General features: G+C 44.0%; 1 protein-coding gene across 7 annotated transcripts in view; it reads right to left on the bottom strand.

Annotated features, from left to right (window-relative positions):
- Positions 1–20,045, bottom strand: part of zswim8 (zinc finger, SWIM-type containing 8) — a 182,266-nt gene that overhangs the window by 124,930 nt on the left and 37,291 nt on the right. For all 7 annotated transcript variants that reach the window (XM_086122592.1, XM_086122593.1, XM_086122595.1 and 4 more), the window contains one exon: positions 12,070–12,177. In XM_086122592.1, the coding sequence (XP_085978718.1) occupies positions 12,070–12,177 (108 nt within the window). The remainder of the gene's footprint in view (positions 1–12,069; positions 12,178–20,045) is intronic.

Genomic DNA, 20,045 nt, shown 5'->3' with positions numbered 1-20,045 from the left:
AAATTTGCGTTGTTCCATAATGTGAAGAGAGAAAAAGCACATTAAATATACTCAGATGTGGAATTCTGGATCCAGTTTGAAAGGGATGACCACTTAGTTGGAGAGCTTTCAACAAAAGGTTTGAATATTGCCCTCAAGCGAATTTAAGTACCGTATTTTCCGCACTATCGGGAGCACCAAAATGTCTTCCATTTTCGTAAAAGCTCACCGAGCGCCTTAAAATCCAGTGCGTCTAGTGTATGGTCATTACGGTAATATGTAGACCCCCAAGATGGCTCCTTGCTGGAGACATGCTTACAATGTTAGAACTTGCTGTTGGTTCAGTGAACTGCGACCGCCGTGTGTTGCGGCTCAGAAAAAAGGATAGCTGTGCTGTTGTTGTTTTTTTTAAAACAGTCTCAACAAATGCAGGTACGTCTTTGTCCGTCTTCGTGCCTTCTCTTCAGTTCGACTCTAGAGGCGTTCAAGGCCGCCTCCGAAAAACATAAACTAACGATTACTTCAGTGAAACTACGAAAATTGAGTGAGGGTCGCTAAGAACGAAGAAAAGTTAAAAAACACTGACGAAATACTGGACGAAATGACAACAATGCAAGAAAAAGTAAACGTTTAAATGAGTTCATTAGAGGCATATTCAAGGAGGGAGACACTTAGAATCTATGGGACACCAGAAGGAGTGGAGTTGGGATTGCAATCCATTATTCATTTTGTGGAGAAAGTTTCGAGGGAACATAGAAATTCCTGAATCCCAAGTATTTCAGATCCAAAGGGTGCATAAAGCATTGTCATCACCTCTAATGGATGACGTCCCACCCTGATCAATCCAAATAAAGTTTTTGTGTTTTACGGTTATAGAGGAAGTGCTCCGACTTGCATGGCAGAAGAAACAAAATAACAATCAATCATGACTGCCCTTCTGAAATAATGACCATAAGGGAGTTCTGTTACGAACGGTGGTGGTGGAGGACCCCAAAAAAGCAGAGGGAGGAGCAGGTTAACTTGACAAATTGTATGAACAAAACATTGAGAAAACTAAATCCAGAACATAGATCTAAAGCAGTACTTCTCAATTATTTTCTGTCATGCCCCCCCTAGGAAGAAGAAAACATCTCGCGCCCCCCCCCCGCGCGCAACTATAAATAGTGTCATTACTGTAACAGAAAAGATTTAAAGTGCATCTGAAATTCAAATATAAAATTAAATCTTTAATTAAACTGGAAACATTTTTTGACTGACCATGTTAAACCATGCGACACTGAAAAATCAAATTACCATATTTTCCGCACTACTGGGCGCACCAAAAAGTCTTCCATTTTCTTAAAAGCTCACCGAGCGCCTTAAAAGCCGGTGCGTCTTTTGTATGGTCATTACGGTAATACGTCGACTCCAAGATGGCTCCCTCCTGGAGACAATGTTATAACTTGCTGGTGGTTCAGTGAACTGTGTCGCTGCTTTATTAAATAAGTATGTGTTGCAGCTCAGAAAAAAGGAGAGCTGTGGTGTTAATTTTTTAAACAGTCTCAACAAATACAGGTACGTCTTTGTCTTTCTCCGTGCTTTCTTCCATTCGACTCGAGAGGCGTTCAAGACCGCCACCGAAAAACTTATACTAACGATTACTTCAATGAAACTACAAAAATTGAAAATACATCAAAACTGAAAAGCAAGCGAGGATATAAAAAAATAAATTATATTTCCCCCCCCCCTACAGAATTTATATTGTGATTTCATCATTTGTGAATACACAACAAAGGAATAAATAACTACGACTGACATCTTGTTGTGTTATTTTGACTTCAAGATGGTGCTGCGAGAGTGGCTGCCTTTCCAGCAGCTCCTATTTATTTTGTTCTTCTACTTCTTCCTCTCATAACTTTGCTGCTGTGAAGTGGGAAGTTCTCCATTGTGAGACTATTAAAGGTTTTCTTATTTTATCTTATCTGATTGTACTCTTGGAGCTACGATAAAGGAAATGCAAATGGTTTTTCGGAGGCGGTCATGAACGCCTCTCGAGTTGACCGGAAGAAGGGAAGGAGACGGACAAAGACACACCTGAGTTCGTCGAAAAAATGAGAGCTGTGGTTGTGGTTTTATTATTTTTTTAAACGCAGACTTTATGAATGGTTTTCACAGTCTCGGCAAGTACAGGTACTGTACGTCTTTGTCCGTCTCCGTGCTTTCTTCCGTTCCACTCGAGAGGCGTTCATGGCCGCCTATGAAAAACGTAAATTAATTCTTACTTCAATGAAACCATGAAGAAAATCAAGCGAGGAACCACAAAATAAATTGGACGCATTGTAGATTGCGCCTTTTAGTGCGAGGTGTCTAATATATGAAAGATTTTTACAAAATAGCCATTCATTGAAGGTGCGCCTCATAATCCAGTGCGTCTTTTCGTGCGGAAAATACGGTACATAAAAACAATAAATAATAATGCATTCAAATTGATCACCAAAATTAACTCAGGAGTACAATACTGACAAAACTTTAACCTGCAAAACAAAAATATATAAAACAGTTTGTGCAGAGTTTTTTTTCGTCAAAGATGATGTCTGGATTAATGGCTACAATGAGCACGTTTTGCAATGCACAGCTTTTCGAAGCGAGGTTTGAAGCAGGACACAGCAACTCTCAGCTCCTGCTCAATGTGTATTTTAGTTTACTGAAGTAGCAGTCACAAAGCGGGATGATTATTGGCAATATTCGGCACATTTCCGCTGAAAAAACTCAAGCGGCTTAGCAGCGTGATTGGGGTGTAATGTCTTTCAGTGACGCCTTAATTTATTTGGCTTCATGCTGTCCACTGCCAACATTTTTAGACACAGTAAGAACATTGATCTTTCTTCCTCTCCCACCGTAGTCACAGTGAAGCCAAGTGCTGCATACGGTTCGTCATATTTCCTCCCTTTGAATGCTTCCTGCGCACACTCTGCCAATGAGAGCGCCACTGTCCCCTGGTGTAGTGGAGGTGCAACTGCACGTTATTTTTGGACAGTAAAAAAATAAAAATCCTTTATTCTAGGATGGTAAAAAAAAAAATCAAAATAAAAAAATAGAAAAGCATGTTCCCTGAGGTCAAACGCGCCCCCCTTGGCGGAGCCTGCTGTCTAGCCATCTTCGTGCAGTAGGCGGGGTAAACCCTGAGCTGGTTGCCAGCGAATCGCAGGGCACATGTAGACAAAAAAGCAATCACACTCACACAGACAATGAAGAGTGCTCAATTAAGTAAACATTCATGTATTTGGAATGTGGAAGGAAACTGCAGTACCCGGAGAAAACCCACGCACGCAGAGGGAGAACTTGCAAACTCCACACAGGAAGGGCCTGGAAGTGCACACCTCTGCACTGTGAGGCCGACGTGCTTATCAGTCAACCATGGTGCCGCTCAAAATAGTATGGGACACATCATTGCGGTCTGAGGGACTTTAGAGGTATAATAAATATTCCCATCTAAGGAGTTCTTTCAAACGGAAATTCCCTCACCCTGACTAAAAACGTATGCATTAAAATTTTGTGTTACATTAACGATCAATTAATAACAACGGAATTTCCACTACCCGGAACCCGGAAGCGATACAGAAGCACGCAGTGGCGCAAACACAAGCAAGTCCCGCTCGATACTATGAAATAACTCTGTCCGCGCCACTATTTACCCTCATTGGAAACAAAACAGCGACATGTAAGTGACTCTATTAGCATGAGTTCTACTGGAAGAGTGAACGATTTTTATTTCGTACACAGCTCCGAGTTTCCTGAACGCAACATACTCATAGCTGCTCTGCCACTGGCTGATCGAGCATCATCCTGGCCTCCCATTGGCCAAGAGGGACCTCAATATCTATGTGTGTAGATACTGTAGCTAGATCTGTGGAAGATAGAGTGGAGTGCATCCGATTACCTGCTCAGAGTAAATTGCTTGTGGGTCGACGGGCAGTCGAATAAACGAACGTTTACTGGAATGCATTACTTGTTAGAATGCTAAAACCTTACGTTAACTAGAGCGCTAATTAGAGAGAAGGCGAGTTCCATCACACTACCTATGGCCATCGAGGACTTTGAAGCGTCCCATGGCTGGCTTTAAATGTTCATTGCATGACATCAGGTGAGCAACGCTGTCTTGGGTGGCGATCCAAGAGGAGGTTGAGAGTTAGAGACAGTGAGTAAGTGGAAAGAAAAGCCATCAGATCTGTTACTCATCTCATTTTAAAGCAAATAGTCCTACGTTTGTTATACTGTATTTTGTTCGTACATATGTACATTATACTGCAGCTTTTGCGTTATAAACAGTGTTTGGAGCATATATTTTTGCATTTCATTGCTTGTGTTGTTACACATGCATTTTGTTCACATACTTGCATGTTCATAAAGGACATTACCATGCTAATTTCCCACATAAGGAAATTCTGTTGTAAGGAAGAATTGGACAGCGCAAATATGATTCCTTACTAGAGAATATTTACTGTATACAACTTAGGTTGTTTTGGGGTTTTTTGTTGTTTTTTTGGGGGGGCTGCATGCCTGGTGTGCGGTACCTTATTATGATGTGATACAAGTCAGTTTTGTATACTTGTGGCTGTGCAAAGTTTATGTTAGTTACCTTGATTACTGTTGCTGCTACTTCATTGTTGTCTTCAGCCGTCCCACCGAAAGTAAGGAAGTTGTTCCACTATTTTAAAGTGACTACCATGGGTTTTAGTTTTCCCTCTGCTTTGTAAAATGCATCAATCCGGCACAAAGTGGGGGAACTCAGGGACCGCAGCAGCCCCGGTCGATCCCTCACAACTAATCAGGGGTGAGACCGGTTGTGTGTTAGCCCGTCTCTCCAGCGAATTGAAGCAGATTACTGCAAGGTACAAATGGAGTGTATAGTGCACGGGTGGCCAACCAGTCAGAGCCTAAGAGTAAACTTTTTACTGTGTTACTGCAAAGAGCCACACACACACACACACACACACACACACACACACACACACACACACATACGCACGCATACACACTTTTTTGCCCAAAGATCGACTTCTGGAGCGACCAACCTCCCAAGATCGACCCGTTCGCGCACGTGCAAGCATATGAACACACACACACACACCACGATGCAAGCACACATCTTTTTTCCCCCATTTCCTCCTCCTACTTGGGACCAGTCCGCTGACTCTTGGTCGATTGTGATCGACGTATTGGGCACCTCTGACCTAAAAACAGAGGTAATTCGCTGACTAGCTTAGCACTTAGCACTTCGCGCCGTTGTCTGCACATAAGCAGTGATTATGTCATCTGATTGGTTGCCCTCTATGTCAATCAAGTGATGGGACTGCTGATAGGCTGATGTAGTACGTTCTGTGTTTTAAACGCCATTGTTTGAATGGCAGCGCTCTCGCCGAGGCGTTCTCAACAATTGTCGTGTGAAAGCTCGGGAGGCGCATTGAACCAGCAAATGAGCTGCATGCGGCTCGCGAGCCCCGGGTTGGCCACCCCTGCGATCGTGTATCGTCATAATAACCTGCAATTGACATTGTTCTCGTAACTACCAGCTCCTCCCTTCATCAATGCTCGAGTTAATAATCACACTTTGGCTGTCAGCCATCTTGCAACGTCACTGGCTCAGCCCAGGGCCATAATTAGTCATTCGGGGACCAAGGAAAACAATAGACAACAATCCCACAAACCACCCATATACTTTAGTTCAATTTTGACAAAAGGTGAATTATATTCTACGGTTCACTTACATTACGAAATCCATCCATCCATTTTCCGAACCGCTTGATCCTCACTAGGGTCGCGGGGGGTGCTGGAGCCTATCCCAGCCGTCTTCGGGCAGTAGGCGGGGGACACCCTGAATCAGTTGCCAGCCAATCGAAATGTCCTTGCATACCTATTTGTCATGTCCTTGTTTACGATGATACTAATGCAGCGTGTTATACCGGAGACAAATTCCTTGTGTGTTCGACATACTTGGCCAATAAAGATGATTCTGATATAATTTAGGGCACTTCATCCAGCTTTTGAAATTAGTTATAGTTATATTTCATCTTCAATTAGCCTACTAATACTTACAACCATATTTTCAAATATTTATGATTATTGTCAACTAACAATTGTGCATTTCAGAAAATTGCCCTTTTTCCTGAGCCTGTTTGTCGTTAAATTCTTGTAGTGAACCATTTTAACAGATTTACTGTTATTAATGAGAAGATTAATCATAAATTCATATAGGACTTGACCAATACGGATTTTTTGAGGCTGATGCAGATTTTTTGGCAGAGAAAAAAAATTACAGATTACCGATTAATCGGTCGATTAATAAAAATAATTTTGAATGCATAAAATAATCCGCTTGAAGGTAGGATGGAGCGTGACAATGACAGGCAGGTCGGTACAGCATCTACAGAGATGAAGGACTTTGTATCGGTTGGTCGTGGTGTTGAAGGAGCTGATCTGAAAGCTGAAGCTCTTGATTTATGTTCCTATCCTCACCTATGGTTACGACCTGTGGGTCATAATTGAAAGAACAAGATCGGATACGGGCGGCTGAAATTAGTTTTTTCCACAGGGTGTCCAGGATCTCCGTTAGAAATGGGCTGAGAAGATCAGTCATTTGGGAGGGACACATAGTTGAGCTGCTATTCCTTCACATTGTGAAGAACCAGATGAAATGGTTTGGTCAACTGATTTGGATGACCTCTTCACGCTTCCCTGGTGAGGTGTTGTGGGCATGTCTTATTGGGAGGAGCCCCCTTGGACAACCCAGGACACGCTGGAGAGACTATGTTTCCCAGCTGGCCGGGGAAACCCTCGGGATCCCTCGGGAAGAGCTATAGGAAGTAGCTGGGGAGAGGGAAGTCTGGGCTTCCCTGCTAAAGTTGTTGCACCCACGACCCGACCTCAGATAAGCGGTAGAAAATGGATTGATGGATGGATGGATAAAATATTATCCCCCCCTGCATTTAAATGGGTGTCAATTATCAACAGAATTTAGCTCTTCGCATGCTGGCCTGTTCCCTATTTCCAGCGACTATCGAGAATCAACTGTAAATACATTATTTTTTAAAAACATGCATTTAATTATTGAAGTTGTAAGGACATTCATCCTTGTCATGTGTGTGTTAGTATTACCAGTAGTTGAATGTGTCATATTTAACACATTTGTTTGTTTTTTATTTTTATTTTTTATTTGTTAAAACAATGTGTGACTTTCGGTTGTGTGTAAAATACTGGCATCTCGGTCAACTCTTTGCACAAGTTAAAAAAAATTAAGATTGCCTCATTTTGAATGACAGGTCCATAGAATAATCTTTTCCAAAAATGTCATGATACATATTTACAAATGCAATGTTCTGGGAGATACTTATTTTTAATCGATAATGAGACCAGTGTTACTTCTGTACAACTGCTGTAAATTAGTTGGGGGTACGTAAGGGTAAAACCAATAGACAAACATTGGACACTTGGCCCATTTATTTTGAGCCATAAGCGGCTGATTTATTCAAATTTAATAGATGTTACCATTTCAACTGCTTTTATTTTCACATTTTGGATATGAAAACCTCACATTTGGGAACTTTGTGTTTTGATTTGCTCAGTATCGTCACTAGGTACGATATGACATGATCAGTGTAGGACTCAAATGGCGCTTTTCCTTTCTTTAGGTACATCAAGATGCTTTGCTTGGCCCCAAGTTGTCATTTTTCCGCCATGAACCTAATGTATTATGTAGCATGTTAAAATATGAGGTGCAGAAAGGCTGACAATGCCTTTTTTCTAATGCCTTATATTTTTTTATACAAGAGAGAGAGATTGCCTCAGTCAAAATGTTTCTTTGTGATTGGCTGATGACCAGTTCAGGGTATACCCTGTCTCATGACCAAAGACAACTGTGATAGGCTCTCCATTCCAGTGACCCAAGTGAGGATACGCAGTTTGCAGAATGAATGAATGAATGAATTAAAATGTTTTTACAAAAAAATAATGTTCAAATGTTTAGGAAAAAAGTTAATAAAATATAGTTCACTGCTCTGTAAAATGTGACCAATGAGTCATTTCTTAAGGAAATTGTCCGGTATAAAGAAATAAGTTTATTTCAAAACATAATTATTCATTCATTCATTCATTTTCCGATCTGCTTATCCACACAAGGTCGCGGGGGGTGCTGTAGCCTATCTCAGATGTCTTCGGGCAGTAGGCGGGGACAGCCTGAACCAGTTGCCAGCCAATCGCAGGACACACAGAGACGAACAACCGTTCACGCTCACACTCACACCTAGGGACAATTTTGAGTGTTCAATCAGCCACGCATGTTTTTGGAATGTGGGAGGAAACCGGGGCATGCATGCCCGGGGAGAACATGCCAACTCCACACAAGGAGGCCGGAGATGGAATTGAACCTGGTACCTCTGCACTGTGAGGTCGACGCGCTAACCACTGGACCACTGGGCCGCCCTTGAATACATAATTATTCCAAACAATTTTCAGTTAGATAGTCACAAATATTTAACATGTCGCCTTACATTCAGCCAGTTTCTTCTGATCGGTTTTGCAACAATATAAATTTCTCCTGAGTTGGTTATTGGCCTTCTGCAAGATAGACGGATGATGGGGATGCCATGTTAACGGCGTACCGACACACCAGCAGGACCTTGTTAGTCTGGAACCTCCCCAGAAGGCAAGGCAGACCCTACCTGGAGAAATTTATACTGTTACAAAACCAATCAGAAGAAACCGGACTGCCCAAACCAGGAACTAACCTAGGAAGCCCGCGACCAACGAGTATGGGTTGACCTACGCCTCGAGACATGCATTGCCACATAGAACGTCCAAACGCTTCTCCGCGCTGGAGCAGCTTCACTGCTGTCCCTAGAGCTCTCTTGCTACAAAATCACCATGGTGGGTCTCTATGAGTCAAGGCAGCAGCAAAATTACAGCAGGAGAACACTGCTTTATATGGAGTGGCCCTGATATCCGAACGGGCCTCCATGGAGTTGCGCTGGCCATGTCCAAACACACACCGATCACTCATCAGTTGGATCGCAATTAATGATCGTCTCCTGTCTGCACGTTTCCTCCACCGACATGGCAAGATGACAGTGATTGTTGCTTACACCCCCACAGATGTCGTCGATGACACAGTCAAGGACATCTTCTTCGACCAACTCCAACAGGTCGTTTGTAAAGCTCCACCTCACGACAATATCATCATTCTCACCAACGCCAGTGCAAAATTCTCTTCCTCCTGCAGAGACGGACCATCTCACCAAACCCCCACACAACCCATTGGCACCACCTTTGCTGAAAACATTACGAACGATAACGGCAAACGTCTGCTTCTCCTTTGCCATTCAAACAACCTCTGCATTGACACCTGGTTCCCCCGCACGCAGATCCATCACTGGACCTGGTATCATCCTGATGGAAGAACCCGGTAGGTAATTGATCACATCATCATCTCCCACCGTTGGCGATCCTCCGTCACCAACTGCAGGGTCTTAAGAGGAGCACAGCTGGGTAGCACAGAACACCACCAGTTGGTTGCCCAGCTGCTAATTAAAATCTAAGCAGACACATCTACCAGGCCGCAGCCACGCTTAATGTCCTCCAGACTCCGTGACCCCACCACTGCCTCTGCATATTGCCACTCCATCACCAATGCCTTCAATGCCCTGGCCGATGATGATATTGCGGACTGGGAGACTTTCAAACTAAAGGTCAACCAGTCCGCCCAGGATGTATTGGGAAGATCAAGATCTCTTCCCAAACAACCATGGATCTCTCAGCTGACCCTCGACATCATTGACTGCCACTGTTAGGCTCATCTCTGTGGTGATATGACACAGTACCACCGGAGGCTGAATGCAGCACGTAATGCAGCAATTGCAGCTGACAGGGAGAAGTACTGGAGGGAAGAGGACGAACGCCTGGAATCAGCAGCACAGAGCAATGACCTCAGAAAGGTCTTTAGCATGCCCATATCGGACCACGCATCAAGACCGCCCTCGTGAAGGATGCCAGTGGAAATCGCATCACCATAGAAATCGACTGCCTTGAAGGCTGGAAAGAGCACTTTCACCACCTCCTTCATCATCTTCCAGTCCCTACCGACCACTGTCTGGTTGCTGCTGCCAACTCCGCTACCCCCAACTCCAACTGCAAAACTGACCCAGTTACAATCGATGAGGTCAAATTAGCAACAGAAACAGTCAAAAATCACAAGGCACCTGGAATCTGTGCCATCACTGCAGAGCTGCTCAAAGAAGGTGGTGACTCCATAGCCTAGTAGCTCACCCACATCATTTAACCACATGTGGGTGGTGGAACAGCCCCCCACAGACTGGACCCTGGGCATCATCCTGCCATTCTGGAAGCGGAAAGGCGACAATCTACTCTGCAGCAACTACCGAGGCATCACACTGCTTTCCATACCTGCAAAACTGTTCACCCGTATCGTTCTCACTCATGCTCTTCCTGACATTCGAAGCCACCGCTGACCTCAACAGGTCCACTATAGACCATGTCTCTGCTCTTCAACTCATTGTTGAGAAGGTCAGAGTTTCGAAAGGACCAGTATCTCTTTATGGCTTTCATAGATTTTAAAGCTAAAGGCGTGTCATTTGGCAACATCCACCTGACCGACTTTGAATGCGCTGATGACACCGTCCTGTTCAGCAACACCCTCCAACACCTCAGCAGTGCTCTCTCCATATACCATACAGAAGCAGCAAAGCTGGCCCTCCAAGTAAGCTGGCAGAACACAAAATCTATGTGTATTGGTGACGGACCCCACTCTTCCGCCGTTTTTTGGCTCAGGCGAAGTGCAATTCGTCTATTCCGTCATCGACCTGGGTTCCACCATAACAAGCAACGGTGATCTCAAGCCGGAGATCGACCGCAGACGCGGCCTTGTGGCTGCAGCTATGCAGTCGCTATGGCGGCCCCTCTGGCGCCACCACTCAGTGTCCCAAAAGACCAAGATGCGCATCTATAATACAGTAGTTCGTCTCATTCTCTTGTATGGTGCAGAAACCTGGCCTTTAAACAAGACCCTGGCTAAGAGGATTGATGGCTTTGACAGCAGGTCACTCAGAACCATCATGAACATCAGCTGGCACCTCCATGTTACCGATTCAGACCTCAGAAAACGTACCCTTCAGCCCCCCGCATCTCGACTGGCCGCCCAGAGGCGCATCCGTTGGCTTGGACATCTCTTCCGATTACCCCTGGAACACCCCCGCTTGTGCCATCTTTTCATTCGACCCAGCTACAGCCAGCTGGAAAAGGCCATGCGGCAGACCCCACATGAGATGGCTTGATGTCATCAGCCTGCACTAGGGGCTTACCCTGGAGGATGCAGCGAACCTGGCTCATGACCGTGGTCATTGGCGGAACCTGGTGAAGCTGATCGGTTTTACGCACTGTGACGACCCCGCCGATTGAGACCGGACCCTCGCATCGCAAGAGTATTTATTATTATTATTACATTCAGTCCGGCCTCCCTGTGTGGAGTTTGCTTGTTCTCCCCGTACCTGCGGGTAGTCCGGTTCCCTTCTATATTCCAAAAACATGGCACGGCAGGCTGATTGAACACTCAAGATTGTCCCCGGGTGTGAGTGTGAGCGTGGATCGTTGTTCGTCTCTGTGTGCCCTGCAATTGGCTGGCAACCGTTCAGGGTGTCCCCCGCCTACTGCCTAAAGACAGCTGGGATATGCTCCAGCACACCCCACGACCCTTGTGAGGATGAGCGGATCGGAATTAATGAATGAATGAATATTACAGTCAACTCCCTGGGTAATAGGTTATTTTATTTTTATGGTTTTATAAAACCCTTTTTTCAGGATCTCCTCAAATTTGAATTTTCCTCCTCAAATGGCATCATTGATGAGCATAACTGCTCCTCAAAGGGGGAAAAAGAGAACTCTCATTTATCCCAGAATGAAAAAAAAGTTCCCCACCTCTGCTGGAAACCAGAGAGCTGTTGGTTCTAGTTTGCAACCCAGCAATTGGAGTTTTATTGGATTTCACATGAATTGTTCAGTTAATGATTTTTCAAAAACATACATTTTATGAGAAAAAAAACATACCTGTTGAGGTAGCTCACTAATGAGATACTGGGCAAATTTCTGGAGCTGATCCCTCTGAAGCCTGGACAAAGACTCTGACACTGGGGCCCTCAGACAGACAGCTGAGGCCTGTAGAGAAAGCAGAACTCTCAAGAACCGGAAAACATTACAATTAAAACAGAATCCAAAGTAATACCGCGTAATAAAAACAACAGCAACAGTGTATTGTGACACATGGCAAGGCAAAAATGAAGAACCAAAGGAGCTTGACAGGTCTTTCACCCTCAATGGCTCAGATGCCTCCTCTTTGTCTACTTTGTATTTACAACTGGTCAAAAATCACACTCCTGACACATTTAAGAAAACCAAATGAATCACAAAGGTGCAATCACCAAGTAATGAACATTCAGGGTACGGACATAGAGAGGGTGACCTCCTACAAGTACCTGGGTGTTCTTCTCTACAATAAACTAAACTGGTCTACCATCACGGACGCTCTGATCAGAAAGGGGCAGAGCCGGCCGGCTCTTTCTGCTCAGAAAACTGAGGTCTTTTGGAGTTCAGGGGTCACTCCTTAAGACCTTCTATGACTCTGTGGTGGCCTCAACTATTCATTACGGCATAGTCTGCTGGTCAGAGTTGGGAATTTCTCTCTCTGTCTTGTGAGACAAATAACGTTTTTTTTTTTTTTTTTAATCTTATCTTAAAAATCCACAGTTGAAAAAAGGAACATATTCTAATCCCAACTCCACAGCCGGGCAAAGAAAACCCATTTTGAGAAAAATGAAGAAACATTGAGAAGGCACCACAAATAGAGGGTGACCAGGCTACAATGGATGCCGCATGGAAGGCATTTAAGACAGAATGTGGAGATGTACAATTGGGGGTTCATTTCATGAACTGAAGTGCCGCCAGTAGATGCCTCCAGGGGAGTGGTCAAACACAGATCTTATCCTGGTTAGCCGGTGCAGAATACAGACAGCAAAAGGATCAGATTGCGTCACCCGAACCGAGACCCCCTCTTCAAGCAGAGAGGGGGTCTCCAAGAGAGAGGAGAGGCAGTAGTAGGAAAGGCCTGATTAGTATCACAGGTGTCATCAAACTTGTAATATGGTAGTTGGACTGTTTTCAGGGTGAAATGTAGCAGTTGGACACATATCTGCATGACAGATGCTAGATTGGCGATTAGTGTTCATTTCCTGCATTGCGAATTCAGTGTCCGGTGGCCACAGGTCATCCAAAGCTGGAGCTACTGAGGAAGCGGGGTCCAGTTATGTGTCCAACGGCTCCTGTCTCGCGCGTGTTTAGGCTGTTTTTCACTCATCCCTGGTTTAGGCTCCCTGTAAGGAGCTATGATTGGAAGCGCATTTGATTTTAACTGCTGTTTATAGCCAGACAGAGCAATGAGCTCTCTCACGAGAGTAGAAGAAAGCCTCCAGTCTTTGGGGATGGTGAATTCTTGCTACCACATCCTCCCACTGTTTCTTCAGTTCTTTGGAAAATACATTTTCTTTGTTCCCCTTTAATTAATCCTAAATTCGCAGTGGGGCATTTTGACTCCTTTTCGCTGATGCTTGAACAATTTGCAATTGTTTTGCTCTGCTCGACAGAAGGTACACCAATGTGGGCAGCAACCATAATACGTCATAATTGCAGAACATGTCAACAAGCAATGCTGTGAAAAAATGTTTTGTCCCTTTCCTGATTACTGTGTTATTTGCATATTTATCACACACAAGGATTTCAGTTCTCAAACCAATTTCAATGTCACACGGAGACAACCCAAGAACATACAAAATGCATTTTTCAAATGACAATTCAATGAATAAGGCACAAAAAAACCTCCAAACCTTTCTGACCCTCTTTGAAAAAGTAATTGTCCCCTGAACCTAATAATCGGTTGTGCCAACCTTGGCAGCAATAACTGAAATCAAGCATTTGCGATAATTGGTGATGAGTTTTTCATATCGCTGTGGAGGAATTTTGGCCCACTCTTTGGAGAAGTGCTTTAACCCCGCCATATTGGAGGGTTTTCGAGCATGAACTGCCCATTTAAGGTCACACCACAGCCTCTCAATTGAATTTAAATCTGGACTTTGACTTGACCACTCAAAAACCGTACTTTTTAAAAAATATTTATTTACTTATGAGCCATTCAAAGGTGGACTTGCTTGTGTGTTTCGGATCATTGGCCTGCTGCATGATTCAAGAGCGCATGAGTTTGAGGGCACGAACTGATGGCCGGACGTTCTTCAGGATTGTCTGGTAGACAGCAGGATTCATTGTTCCATCAATCACAGCAAGTTGCCCTGGTCCTGACGTAACAAAACAGCTACAGACCATCACACTGCCACCACCATACTTGACCGTTGGCATCATGTTGTTTTTATCAAATGCTGTGCCATTTTAACGCCAGGTGTTAACGGGCTGCACATCTTCCAAAAAGTTCAATTTTTGACTCATGATTCCACTGCACAATTTGAGGATCGCCAAAATATCTTTTGGCAAATGTGAGATGAGCCTTTGTGTTCTTTTTGGACGGCAATGTTTTTCGCCTGTTTTGAGTGTTCCCCATTTGTGAATAATGGCTCTGACAGTGGTTGGCTGGAGCCCCGGAGTCTTGGAAATGGCTTTGTAACCTTGTTCAGACAATAGATTTCAATTTATTTTTCTAATTTCTTCTCAGATTTCTTTGGATTGTGGCATGATGCATTTTTTTCCTGTGATGTTGTTGCCTCCTTCACTTTGTCAATCTTTAGCTAGTGAAGAAAAAAATAGAAGAAATAGATGCGATTAGAAAATCAAAACCACACTCTGCAAAATAATTCTCATGAACTACAAGTTAGGGTGAGAGGTTTCGAAGAAAGAGCGGCAATAAGATTCAGAAGGGGAGCAGATGATGGAAAAATTGGTGGAACCAATTTTATCAGTTTGTCAAGAAACTATGGGTGCTTCACCAAAAAAGCCTCAATATCTAAGATAAAAGTTTAATGATTGTGTTCTTGTGTGTCTCCAGCAGGTGGCAGAAGAGGGCCCTCCCTCCAGCGTGCACACCTCCTGTCAATGTTTTCATCAAGTTAGACATGTATTTCAGGACTCCCTTAGTGCCAAGTCTCTGTCAGATTATTGACCTTGTTTGCTTCTCATGCTCAAGTATTATTTTCTTGACCTCTCAATCGCATCATTGTCAGCCAGTGGAGTTGTCGGAGGATGGGGGTGATGTGATGAAAGGAGGGGTTCTAGTCATGATCCGGGGCTGAAGAATTCTGGACCAGTTGAAGTTTAAGGAGGAATTTGTGATGTACACTGAAAAGAAGTGAACTGCAATAATCAATAGAGGAGGTGACGAGACTGTGGACAAGGATAGCAGTGGTGTGAGGGGTGAGAGCGGGACGGAGACGATTGATATTAGGTCGGTGGAAATATGCGGTCCGGGTTATGTTATTGATGTGTGAGTGGAAAGATAGTGAGCTGTCGAGGATGACACCCAGGCTCTTAACCTGAAGGGAAGAAGACACAATGGAGCTATCAATAGTGAGAGAAAAACTGTCGACTTTGTGTAGGGTGGATTTGGTACCGGCGAGGAGTTCTGTTTTATCACTGTTTGCTTGAGGAAGTTATGGGTAAACCAAGATTTGATTTCTAAGAGACTGCGTAAGAGGGAGGAGGCTGGGAGGGAGGCGCCGGGTTTGCTGGAGAGGTAGAGCTGGGTGTCATCCGCGAAGCAGTGAAAGTGAATACCAAAATTACAGAAAATATTGCAGAGGGGGAAAAGCTAGATGATGAAGAGGAGGGGTCCCAGGACAGAGCCCTGGGGTACACCAGAAGAGACGGGGAAGGGCTGTGAAGTGAAGGAATTGAGTTGGATGAACTGAGAGCGGCCAGTGAGATAAGAGTGAAATCAGCGTGTGTGGGTGATGCCTATGGTGGAGCGTCTGTTAAGGAGGATTGGATTGGATTTGGATTGGATAAGCTTTATTGTCAAATGCACTGTATGTGTAACATACAGCACAGATGAAATTTCTTCCCTCTCAACATAAAACAAGAGGAGCCACTGCGGGTGTCCGCGCCACCACCAAAAGAAAAGCCAACCAAAAAAATGACAAAAATAATACAAAACAACACATGAGACAGACAATCATGCACTTTTAACCACTTTCCTGCATACACTTTGTTGTCTGAAGCAGTTATAGATGAAAGAGGAGCGATTCAAAGTGTCTTTTTCACCAGTGGATCAAAGACGTCATGCTGCAATGTGCACACGTCTGCTACAAGCCAAGTTGAAAGCAACAAGAAGCTGTAGCATCCATTAACGAAAGAGAGAGATTGGCTCTCTTCAGCTGCACTCAGGTCGAGGAGGATGAGGATGGAGATTAAACCAGAGTCTACTGCCATGAGAAGGTCATTAGTGATTTTTAAGAGGGCTGTTTCTGTACTGTGACGGGGACGGAAGCCAGACTGGAATTGTTCATACAGACTGTTATAAATGAGGTGGGAGTGGACCTGAGAGGCAACCATTTTTTCAAGAATTTTGGAGATGAAGGGAAGGCAAGAAATGGGGCATAGGTTATTGAAATCCTTGGGGTCTGAACCAGTTTTTTTCAGGATTGGGGTGACAGCTGCAGTTTTGAAGCTGGACAGTGAGGAATGAATGATGGCTGAAATGGAGGGAAGCAGAGAGGGTAAGCAGGATTTGACCAGGACTGTGGGGAGGGGATCAAGCTGACAGGAAGAAGTCTTGCATTTGATAATGGGGTCTGAGATTATTGAGGCATGGGGATAACAGTTGACAAGGGGTAGGGAGGTCGGAGAAGGGGAAGGGTGCAGAGGAGCCCAGGTGCTGGTGGATTTTGTTTGTGAAGACGTTTTCATTGAAAAATATGAGCGTTGCAGGTGTCAGAGGAATAAAAGGGGGGGGGGCAGGAAGGAGTGGAGGTGCCAACCGAGGAATGTGGAGCACCAAGAGTGAGCTTATGACTTTTATGAGTAGTTCGCTGTATGTTGTGTTCTGGATTGGAGACTTCACCAACACTCTCAGACTGAAATCAGGTAACAACCTCGAGGAGTGGAAATGGCTACCTTGAGACGGCGCACTCATGACATTCTTGCACAAGTGAGCTCATAAATTCCTCTAAGCCAGTGTTTTTCAAACCCTGTGCCGCAGCACACTGGTGTGCCGCGAGATATTGTCAGGTGTGCCGTGGGAAAGCCGCGAGATATTGTCAGGTGTGCCGTGGGAAAGCAGCGAGATATTGTCAGGTGTGCCGTAGGAAATTATCCAATATGTACTGTATGTATGTATGCCTGTCGGATGGCAGAGTAATCATCTAGTACTCTTCCATACCGGTAGGTAGCAGCAGCAACTAGCGAATTGCCTTGTGCTTCAAGACAAGCGAAGTTTGTGACGCGAGGCAACACAACGAAAGCAATCTTTCATTTGGATTTACTTTTACCGGAGATGCAACGTCATTGACTCCGTTGTGCTTGGAATGTGGTGAAAAGCCCTCCAAGAGCGCGATGGACCCCAAGTAAGCCTAAATGCCATCTCCAAGCAAAACACCCTTCACTTCGAAACAAAAATGTAAAGTATTTTGTTCGCCTGCGTGAACACAGAGAAACAAGGAACATGCATGAGAAAAACCGCAAAGGTAAGCGAGAGAGCCTTGAAAGCAAGTTACCATGTCTCTGAACGAAAGTGTGACGATATCAAAAAAAACTCCCAGTGGCAGAGCAATTAATACTTCCCGCCTGCAAAGCCATTATAAATGAGTTGTTTGGACCCGAAGTGGCTAAAGAAATAGCCTGACTGCTGTGAAAACTAAAAACATAGAAAGAATGAGAGTGTGGAGGAAGAGTTTCGTGTGTCTACCATCGATTGCCGCCAGGATATCAGATCCGTGTTCATCCAAAACATTTATCACACAGAGTGAGAATAAATCTGAAAGATTATATAATATTTGATTGATGTGGATTTGATTCCTATTCAAGGTGTTATAATATCGTGTTATTCTTCAATATTTATTAAAAAACGCTTATAATAACAAGATAACACTTTAATTGTTAAAATCAGCTTTTTTCACATTTTCAGCTTGTGGTGTGCCACGGGATTTTTTCAATGACTGAAATGTGCCTTGGCTCGAAAAAGATTGAAAAACACTGCTCTCAGCACAGACAACTGTGCTTGCCTCTCAGTCGCTCTGATGTTTCTAAAGTTTGTCTTCGGGGTTTGATTAAATCCTAGACCTGACAACACCGTCATGACTCTTGAGCAGTGAAATTCATGTTATTGTGACGCTCAAGAAAGAAAATTGTAGGCCAGCAGATAGAGCACATCATAGACCATTTTACTGAACATACTTCCCGAAACTAGGTACCGTATTTTCACGACCATTCGACGCACCGTATGGTTGGGCGCAGTCTCATTAATGGGTGCTATTTCTGTATTTTACACATAGACAAAACGCACTGTATTATTGGGCACAATTTTAAAGTGGTAAAACATACGCCAGCTTAAACATACGGCATGCATGCGCGCACGCTAAAAACACGTTAGCTTGTAGCATACGGTAGCATCCCAAGATATACAGATACAAGCTAAAAACACGTTTTTAAAAAGGCAACGGAAAACTGAGTTCCGTTGTATTTTATTTAGCCATCGTACAATGTACTCACGTTTTTCGATCAATCATCACCCAGAAATCCATCAAAGTCCTCATCCTCTGTATCAGAATTGAACAATTGTGCAAGTACCGGTAATCCATCAAAAACGCCTTGTTCCCTCTCGTTGTCAGTCACTCTCATTGCCATGTGGCTCCACAGAAATGATGCCGGCTTTGCCAAAAACTCGAAACAGTGCAAGCAGACACGTTCGTCCAAGCAGCCACAATCCATTCGCAAATTGTGGCGTAACTCGCCCAGCGCTGCCTCTCACTCTTTGTAAAGTTGTGTTTGCCATCGATCATTCATTGTTCCCATGCCGTTCGCAACTTTACTTTGAACGCCCGTGATGCCGATGTCCAGCGGTTGGAGTTCTTTAGTCAAGCCTCCGGGAATAACGGCAAGCTCAGAGTTCATTTGCTTGACTTGGTTTTTCACCGCTGCTGTGAGATGGGCACGCATGCCAAAAGCATAACCGATGGCTTGAAGTTTGAACTGAGCTTCGTAGGCGTGTCTCTTTGTAGAATTTATTTTCGGGGGTTCTTAGAAACCAAAACCGAAGTTGTTTTGCAACAATGCACATAGCCACACTCTATACAGGTGTTGGTACCTGCTTGTAGCGTCGCTTTAGCGTCCACTTACACGCCCACCCTTCACTCATTGGCGGCCTGCTTCCCCGCATGCCTGTCACTCACGTCTGCCTTTTCTCTCTCTTTCTCTCCATATATGTATATATACACGCCCACCCTTCACTGATTGGCCGACTTCTTTGCCGCATGCCTGTCCACAGTCACTTCCGCCTTTTCTCTATATAAACAGCGTGTCGGCTGTCAGTCAGGTTTTGGAACTCAGCGCATAGACAAGACGCATCATAAGGCGTCCTGTCCATTTTGGAGAAAATGTTAGACTTTTAATGGTGCCTTATAGTCGTGAAAATACGGTAAGTCTCTCTTCGATAGAGTGCTGTTAAATAGGGTTTTCCCCCTTTTCATATTTATCACGTACAAAGGTTTCACTACATCAAACCAATTCTAAAATCACACAGAAACTACCCAAGGAAATGCAATGTGCAGTTTCTAATTGACAATTTAATTTATTAAGGCATAAAAAAATTGTAGACTACCTGTCCCGATGTGAAAAAGTAATTGCCCCCACACCCCCTTGTTAAATCACAAAGTAACGATCAATAGTTCTAGGAAAGTTGAGTTAAATTTAACCACATTACTTAAATTAAGAAATCACATCAATAGAATATGTCAGACAAAGAAGTAGGCTGTAAGATCTCAAGAAAAAAATGCATCATGCCACGATCCAAAGGAATTTAAGAAAAATGAGAAAAA

This window comes from Hippocampus guttulatus, chromosome 10, assembly GCF_054856545.1.
Source record: "Hippocampus guttulatus isolate MCC_2025c chromosome 10, RoL_Hgut_1.0, whole genome shotgun sequence".
Classification (NCBI taxonomy): domain Eukaryota; kingdom Metazoa; phylum Chordata; class Actinopteri; order Syngnathiformes; family Syngnathidae; genus Hippocampus; species Hippocampus guttulatus.
The sequence above is the reverse complement of the archived record's forward strand: the minus strand, read 5'-3'. Positions and strand labels throughout refer to the sequence as shown.